At 50.8% G+C, this 8,821-nt stretch overlaps 2 protein-coding genes across 2 annotated transcripts; both read left to right on the top strand.

Moving 5' to 3' along the window:
* Positions 1-3,637: 3,637 nt before the first annotated feature.
* On the top strand, positions 3,638-5,726 carry LOC127752160 (uncharacterized). The gene is made up of 3 exons (XM_052276839.1): positions 3,638-3,728; positions 3,870-4,097; positions 4,162-5,726. The coding sequence occupies exons 1-3, from the start codon at positions 3,651-3,653 to the stop codon at positions 5,689-5,691; spliced, it is 1,836 nt and encodes a 611-aa protein (XP_052132799.1). The 5' UTR covers positions 3,638-3,650; the 3' UTR covers positions 5,692-5,726.
* A 406-nt stretch (positions 5,727-6,132) lies between these two features.
* LOC127752159 (uncharacterized) lies at positions 6,133-8,454 on the top strand. The gene is made up of 3 exons (XM_052276838.1): positions 6,133-6,209; positions 6,335-6,562; positions 6,852-8,454. The coding sequence occupies exons 1-3, from the start codon at positions 6,165-6,167 to the stop codon at positions 8,385-8,387; spliced, it is 1,809 nt and encodes a 602-aa protein (XP_052132798.1). The 5' UTR covers positions 6,133-6,164; the 3' UTR covers positions 8,388-8,454.
* The last annotated feature ends 367 nt before the right edge of the window (positions 8,455-8,821 follow it).

The raw sequence follows: 8,821 nt of genomic DNA, 5'->3' as shown, positions 1-8,821 counted from the left end.
ACCCCGCCGGTACGCGGGAAAGGACGTGAATTATGCGTGCAGGCATATACTTTGCACGACGGCGATGAAAATCGGATGACCCGAGATAACTCATTTTTGTTGAAAAGAAATAATGAACCCCATCTTTGCCTTTCGAATGTTACAATGTCGGTTTCATAGTCTGGACTTTCTGTGGCTGCGTTATGGTATTTTTCTTTTTCCTTGGCCGCAGCGGGTTTTTTTCGTGTGCCACTGTGCATGTGGCACGACGCCCACACAACCTCCGCGTACGCACCATATTTTTGTTTTTTAAATATTGGCTGCCCCTTTTTTCCATCTACCCTTTCCTCCATTGGTATTGCCAGCCGTTCTTTTTATTTTTGTATCATTACTATTTTTCTTTCTGTGCGTCTCTGGTCGTGTGTGCACGCTCGCGTGCCTGTCGTTTTGCTTTTATTTGGTTCACCTCCTATACGCCGCAGAGCTGGTAAATTAATTTTCTTACAGTCCCAGTCGCATTTGGCATGTTGCTGGGCTGGACCTGCCATGGACAGGAGGACAGGCTAGAGCAGGGGGAAGGGTTGGGGTGGAGTGGGGAGGGGAGGTTGGCCGGAGAAAGTCAGCTGCCCCGGTCAGGATAAGCCACACTGCATACAAGGGGCGGTGGGCCGTGTCTGGGCCGGGTGGAAGGGGGGGGCTGGCGTGGGGATATGGAGCACTGTGGATACGGTCGAGGCGGAGGGGTGGTCGGCGGCTGGTAAAAGATAGCTGGGACACAGCTAAAAGAGTAATAATAAAGGGGCTGAGGATGGCGCCGCACGGGAGGCGACACTAGGATGACCGGCGCAGTGGAAGGTGGGGGCTGCGTGTCCGGTCCATATTCTCCAGGACACATCGGTCCCAGGCCAGACAGTGCCAGCTGCAGGGGGGAGAGACCTCGTCTCGTATTTCTATTTTTTAAAAAGTCCTCAACGGCCCAAACAATGTGGAGCTCACATTCTTTCCTTTGCAGTTACCTGCAAGCCCATTCATTTAGCTGTCCGAACATACGTAATTTGATGCCATCAAATCAATCATCGGACACCACTCGCCAAGTAGTGGGTCCGTCGCTGTTAGACCTGCCGCGCCCGCCGGCCAGAAGGCGTCCGACATGCCCTCGGGCAGGACGGTATCATCAGCGATCCTCCTCTGTGTAGTCCTCGTAGAAGCTAGGTGTACTGCGATCAGGGTAAGGCGAATAACGGCCTCGTAAAACGTAACTGGTAGCGAATCTCGCGATCAATTTTTTCTATGACTTCGAAGCGTAGCCTAGGACATGCATATTTGCATAGCTATAAGTGCGAGCCAGAGAGGTTTACTCTGACAATGCGTGCTTTGCAAAACGACAAATTAAAAGAAAAAAGACATTTTCGTGTTGTTTTGATACGTTTATGTTTATCAACAGGGAAACTCTCCTCTTTTCTCGCGACTACTTTCTTTGTTTGATGTGAACGCCACGCACGAGACCCTGTGCGCCTTGGCGCTCATACCTCCCCACCTCCAGCTCGCTGGCAATAATGCTTCCGCCACACACGCACCACGTTTGTACGTGTTTGGTAAAACTGATTGGCTAAGTGAGTTTCTCCAGCGATTCCCGACTGTGGCGTCTGTGTACCTTTTTTCTGGCCGTTACACCACGAGGGTATGCAACGCATTTCAATTTGGATGCAGTTCATCGACTGCCGTGTTTACGATTGCTGTTTTTGTTGTTTACGTTTTTTCTTTCAGTTCTCTGACTTTATCAGGGCGGGCATGATGCCCTCCTACTCCATTGCGCTTGTTCTCGACGACGCTTACGATCCGATGCCGCTCATCCCCTACAGGGTGCGCACCGTCCGCTGGGTGTCGCTAACCTCACAGTTGAATCCGCTGCTGCGCGAGCTTAAGAAGCAGCCCGTCCCGCCTAAAACTTGCCACCGCTACGTTCGCTTCGCGATGACGCTACGGCCGGCCGGGTTGACTCACGTTTACGCCGGAATCTACGTTTGCGACTACAAAAGGCCCACTCGGCTTACACTCGACGCCATGGGCGTTTGGTCCTCCGTCACCGGGTGGTCCTCCCCGGCTGAGACGCTCTTCCCGCCGCCGTGCCTCTCCTGGCAGCCTCCGACGATTGACGAGCGCCCTCTCACCGCAGAGATGTTTGCGTTAGCATCTATGAGATACGACCCCAACAACAAAGCAATGGTGCGTGCAGTTCAGGAGACGGAATCGTATGAGATATTACGAGTGCTGCAAAGGTCCTACGGATTGGCGTTTGACATAGAGCCCGAATTCAGCCGCGACACGTACCATCCAATGAGGTCTGCGGACTGGTGCCGCCTGGATTTGGCATCGTGTCTCGGCACGACCGATCGGATTGACGTGCTCTTGCACTCTGAACTGAGCGTGTTCGCCTGGGAGTTTGACGCGCTGCTGGGCGTGGTGCCGAAGGGCGCGGGCGAGCCCTACCACATGTTCCACTCGCTCACCGTCGAGTTCACCGCCGGGGTGTGGACCGTACTCGGCGCGGCGGTGCTCGTCGTGGCGGCCTGCCTGCACCTCGCGCGTCGGGACGAGAGCGTCGAGCACGCCGTCCTCGTAGCGCTCGCACCTCTTCTGGGACAGCCGTTCGACTCTCGGTGCGGCGCTGGGCCGCTGCGACCTGTGCTCGGGGGCTGGCTGCTGACCTGCGTGGTTGTGGTCGCGGCCTACCAGGGGCAGCTGCTGGGCTACCTGACGGACCCGCCTCGGAACAGAGAGATCAACTCCTGGAAGGACTGGCTCGAGAGTGATCTGTTCTACATCGCTCGCGGTCCCATCCCGATGGACAGCGAATTTCTTTCACAGTGGGGTGTTCCTGGTTTGACACCAGAAAGGTTCCGCTCGGGTTTTACAGACGAGCAAATGTTTGTAGAGACTGCGACACGGAGAGACTGTGGTTTTTTATATGACAAAAATTTGTATGAGTTTGCAGTTACTCGGTTGTCGAAAAATATTTCGTCACGCCTCAACGTTTTCACGAGGTTAGAAGAGTTTAGTCTACAGACTTGCTTTTTCACAACAAAGGGCTCGCCATTCGAAGTTCCTCTACGAAAACTTTTGGGGCGAATGTGGGCGGCAGGTCTGCAAAATAAAATGAATGCTAGTAGAAAACGCCAAATTTACCATAACAGGGAAAATCTGACGCTTAGTAGAGTAACACGAATTTCTTCTTCCAATTTAGCGCCAGTGTTATGGATATATGCAGTAGGCAACCTTTTGTCCTTTGTGAGTTTTAGTGTGGAGGCAAATGTTTTTAAATACCCACAGGCGGGAGCACTTATGCACATATAAATAGCCTCACAAAAATTGAAACTGTTACAGTTTATCTTTTATTAGGGAATCGTAGTTTTCGTGTTAAATGTTGAATTCGTTATAAAGTGTGCTATACTATTACTTCAATATAACATGAAACCAGAACCCTAATGGAATTCAGTCCAGAACTCTAATGGGAATCAGTCTGAAGTATAGCAGAGATTGTCTAATCCATACACATTAAACCAAGTGGTCAACTGCCTGACCGTTCCTTCCTACCTGATGGGTGTCAGATTCATCGATTTCTCCGCAATGGCGCCGTTCGCCGTCTTGGCTGTGGTCAGAGGGCGTCGAACATGCCGAGGCAACACGCAGTTCCAACTGTAGTACTGCTCTGCTTAGTCTTAACAGAAGTCAGGTGCAGTGTGGGCACGGTAAGACAGCCTAAGTAAACTGCTGCAAAACGGCCTTTTGCTACAAAGAGAAAGGCTACACATTCATGGTTCATCATGTATTACGTTCGTAGGGTATAACCTGCGTGTCTGCGAGATTCTCACAATGCCTTTAAATTTTAGGTGAACCTAAGTCGTTTCTTAAGGAAAGGTCTCTCCTTCGACATGAACGACACGCCCGAGGCATCGTGCGCCCTGGCACTCCTTCCCCCCAACTTCCAACCGGGCGACCATGATTCATATTCGCCCAGGCTGTACGTGTTTGGTAAAACTGTCTGGCTGAATGAATTTCTCCGCCGGTTCCCGAAAGTAGCTTCGGTTTACCTGTTCGACGGTAGTGCGGCCTGGGAGGTACGTGTAGTACAACTTCAACTGTACTTTCCTTGTGCTTGAGCCTGCATCTCTGTTATTCCAGTTCGCAGATTTCGTCCTGACTGGTATGCTGCCCTCCTCGTCCGTTGCGCTTGTGCTCGACCAATCTGAACAACTCCTCCATATCCCTTACCGGGTGCGCGTTCTCTACTGGGAGGCCTCGGTCGCAGACACGCAGTTGGAGAGCGAGGTGCGTTCCTTGAACGCGCGCTACTACCCGCCGGGTGCGTGCCACCGCTTCGTCCGCATCATGGTCACGACCCACCCGGCCGGCGCGACGCACGTCTTCTCCCTTCATCTTGCCTGCGACATGTTCAAGTCTCCCGCAGCCACGCTTGAGCCGTTGGGCACTTGGTCGCCCGGGACGGGTTGGTCGACGCCGACCTCGGCGATCTTTCCAGAGGCCTGCGTCTCTTGGCGGCCGCCGCCCGACGGGCAGCCTCTCACTGCGGTGATGATGTCTGTACAGGATGAAGTGCATGGTGACCTCCAGGAACAGCCCTTTAAGCTCGGAGAGGGTTACAATGTACTGCGAGTTTTGCGAAACTCCTACGGTCCAGCATTTGAATTTAAATTTAATGTTACTCGAAATCCGTACTACCCGTTGAGGGCTGCAGACACCTGCCGTCTTGATGTCGTGGCGTGTTCAATTAGTTCTAACCCAGGTTTTAAGATAACAGTTGCCTTACACAGCCAGCTAAGCGTGTTTGCTTGGGGATTGCACGATCTTATATTCGTGGTCCCTGCTGGTGCGGGCAAACCATATCACGCGTTGCACTCTATAACGGCCGAGTTCGCTCCTGCAGTGTGGTCTGCTGTTGGGGCATCGACGCTGGTCGTGGCCGCGTGTTTTTACCTGACGCGCGGTCAGCAGAGCTTTCAGAACGTTTTTCTCCTCACCTTCGCTCCTCTGCTGGGACAGCCGCTGAGCTTTCAGAGCGTGCGTACGCGAACAATCCTCGGGGGCTGGATGCTGACCTGTTTCGTTGTGGTGGCGGGCTATCAGGGAAAGCTCCTGAGCTTCTTGAGAAATCCCCTCAGGAATCGAGAAATCAACTCCTGGCAGGACTGGCTCGAGAGTGACTTGAAGTTAATAAACCAGGGGCCATATGGTGTACTGGAGACCGAATACTTGTCGTTAATCGGTGCCGATGGCCTAACAAGCGATAGGTTCCGCTTCGGCTTCTCTTACTGGGACATGTTAAGTATAACTGCAAATGGGAAGAAGACTAGCTTTTTCTCCGACAAGGCTGATTTCGACATGGTTTTTAACTATGTCCCAAAAGATGTTACGAACAATCTGCACGTTTTCCCGATGGCGGCTGGTTACAGCCTTTCCTCTTGTTTTGTCACTACCAATGGCTCCCCGATAGAAAAGCCTCTAAGAAAGCTTTTGGGGCGTTTGCGCGCTGCGGGTATTCATGATAAATATCGTACGATTGTCCACCGTACAACCAATGTTACTACGGAGGGAAAACCCATTACCAAATACAATTTGCAGCCTGTAATGATGGTCTATTTGACTGGAAACTTGGTGGCATTAATTTCTTTTTTTCTAGAGCTTTTTACTTGATGTAATATTCTTATAATTATTTTGCACATTTCTTTACATCTAAAATAAAGGCAATGTCCCGGTCTGACGCATGATTACGCCGGAAATGCCCACTCGGCTTTCTCTCCATCCAGTGGGCGAATCAACCTGAATTGAAGCAGATATGGTCTTATCCGTAAACCAAGTGGTCAACCCTTCTATCAACTATTTGATCGAACCTTTGAAATTTTATCATTATTTTCTATTAAAAATACGCAAGAAAGCACAGGTGCATTTCTTTACAAGTTGTGTGCAAAAAAGTTCACATCACTTTTTTTGGTGTTCATAGTACAAACAAGGCAGAGTGTATTGCCCATAGTACACACATTTAAGTGCGTCGTCTTCGATTTGCTGTCAGGTCGCATCGATTTTGCCGCTTTTGCGCCGTTCGCTGCCTTGGTTGTGGGCAGAGGGCGCCGAACATGCCGCGGCAACAGGCACTGCCAATAGTATTAATGTTCTGCTTAGTCTTTTCAGAAGTCAGGAGCAATGCAGCCGCGGTAAGACAGAGGCAAAGTGCACGGCTGCGGAACAGTCGTTTGCTGCAGGAGATTGGTTCTTGTTGAGTTATATTCTAGGATATAATCTACTAGACCGAGATTCACAGGGTGCATTTTGTTTTTAGGCGAACTTGAGGCGATCCTTGGAGAAAGGTCCATCCTCTGACATGAGCGACACGCCCGAGACCTCGTGCGCCTTGGCGCTCATCCCCCCAAACTTCCAACTGGGTAGCCATGATGCATATACGCCCAAGTTGTACGTGTTTGGCCAAACTGTTTGGCTGGATGAATTTCTCCGTCGGTTCCCGAAAGTAGCTTCGGTGTACCTGTTCGAAGGTCGTGCGGCCTGGAAGGTATGTGTAAAACTGAACTCGAACCGAGCCGCATCACTAAAAAGAGAAGTGTGAATGTGGCATATGGTGGGCGTTCTTAGGTGTTGGATTGTAAATTCGAATACGTAAAAGTGTCCAACATTCCAAACCCTGTCATTAAGCAAAATTAAGTGTTCATCTTTACTATAATACAGTTTTTTCCTATTGAAATATTGTGTGCTTCACTTAAAAGTGTGCAACGTATTGTTAAACACTTGCGTGTGTTCGTCAGTTGCACGCTTTATTTATCAGTGCGTTGCTGTCTTTCCAGTTCTCAGATTTCGTTCTGACTGGGATGCTGCCGTCCTCCTCTGTCGCGCTCGTCCTCGGCCGGTTCGACCCCCTCCTCTGTATTCCCTACCGGGTGCGTATCCTCTACTGGTGGCCGCCGGTCGCGGAGTCCCAGCTGGAGTCCGAGGTGCATTCCTTGAAGGTGCAACCTTATTTGCCGGGTACCTGCCATCGCTTCATCCGCATCATGATAACGACTCACCCTGACGGCGCGACGCACGTCTTCGCCCTGCACATTACCTGCGACATGTATGATATCCCGAAGGCCACGCTCGAGCCAATGGGTGCTTGGTCGGCGCAGGCAGGTTGGTCGACGCTGACCTCGGCGATCTTTCCAGAGGCCTGCGTCACCTGGCGGCCGCCGCCTGACGGGCAGCCTCTCACTGCGGAGATGCTCTCTCTGGCGCCCGAACAGTATAACGAGAGTAGTGCCGGGCTCTTCCAGATTGGGGAGTCGTACCAGATACTGCGAGATTTGCAAGACTTGTATGGTGCAGTATTTGAATTTAAATTCAATTACACTCGAGATCTGTTTGGCCCAATAAGGGCTGCAGACACCTGTCGCCTAGATTTGACAGCATGCTCTGTTGGTTCTAGTACAGGTTTTAAGATAACAGTTGCCTTACACAGCCAGCTAAGCGTGTTTGCTTGGGGATTGCACGATCTTATATTCGTAGTTCCTGCAGGTGCGGGCAAGCCATATCACGCGTTGCACTCTATAACGGCCGAGCTCACCCCTGCAGTGTGGTCTGCCGTTGGGGCGTCGACGATGGCCGTGGCCGCGTTCTTGTACCTGACGCACGGTGAGCGGTGCTACCAGGGCGCACTCCTGCTGACTCTCGCTCCGCTGCTGACGCAGCCGCTCAGCTTTCAGAGTGTGCGCCCGCGAGCAGTCTTTGGAGGATGGATGCTGACTTGTGTCGTGGTGGTGGCGGCCTATCAAGGGAAGCTACTGAGCTTCTTGAGGGACCCGATCAGGAATCGAGAGATTGACTCCTGGCAGGACTGGCTCGAGACTGACTTGTCACTCATGAGTAACGGCCCCTTTGGTCAGCAGGACACGGATTACCTCTCGTTGATCGGCGCCACTGGTTTGTCACACGATAGGTTCCGTTTCGGCTTCAGCGACTGGGAGATGTTAAGTGCAACTGCATATGGGAAGAACGGTAGCTTTTTCTTTGACAAAAGCCAATTTGACGGTCTTTTAAGCTACTTCCCAGGAGCTTTTATGAGACAGCTGCACACTTTTCCGTTTGCAACTAGTTTTAGCATTTATTCTTGTTTTCTTACTTCTTACGGTTCTCCCGTAGAAGGCCCACTGCGAAAGCTCTTAGGGCGCATGCGGGCGGCTGGCCTGCATCGCAAGTATCGGCGGATTGCTTTCCCTTTAGGCAATCAGGAGAGGAAACCTATCACCACATACAATTTGAAGCCTGTATTGTGGATCTATTTGGCTGGAAACTTAGTTGCATTATTTGCTTTTACTGTAGAGATGTTCATTTATGTACGTACCTAATATTAACTGGCCTCCACATTTCTTTACAGCTAAAATGAACGCTAAGCACGAGACTAGTTATCTTATTTTGTACTCGAATAAAATCAATAAAATGAACCTACAGGATTCCTTTCGGTTTTTTATTGGGATCGGCAGCATAAATTTACGCCCAACCTGTTTCACTTATCGAAGGATTCCAAGTCGATACATAGTAAGTGTCACAATTTTTTAAGTTGAAATTGTAACGACACCATTCCTCGTGAAATAATTTCCCGCGTGAGACTTACGCATTACTTTTCAACACTGAGCAAGTATTGTCCCCGTCTGACCTGGCGTGATCAGTTTGTTGTCTTGTGTTGGCGTCCCGCCCCATATGCGTTATTCCGCCAAGATGTGCGCATTGCATGTTCTACCTCATATTTCTTAAAATTAACCGTTCTGGAAGGTGCCATCGT

The sequence above is a fragment of the Frankliniella occidentalis genome, unplaced genomic scaffold (assembly GCF_000697945.3).
Source record: "Frankliniella occidentalis isolate FOCC.00 unplaced genomic scaffold, Focc_3.1 Scaffold4678, whole genome shotgun sequence".
In the NCBI taxonomy this organism is placed as follows: domain Eukaryota; kingdom Metazoa; phylum Arthropoda; class Insecta; order Thysanoptera; family Thripidae; genus Frankliniella; species Frankliniella occidentalis.
This window is presented reverse-complemented; position numbering and strand designations above follow the sequence as displayed.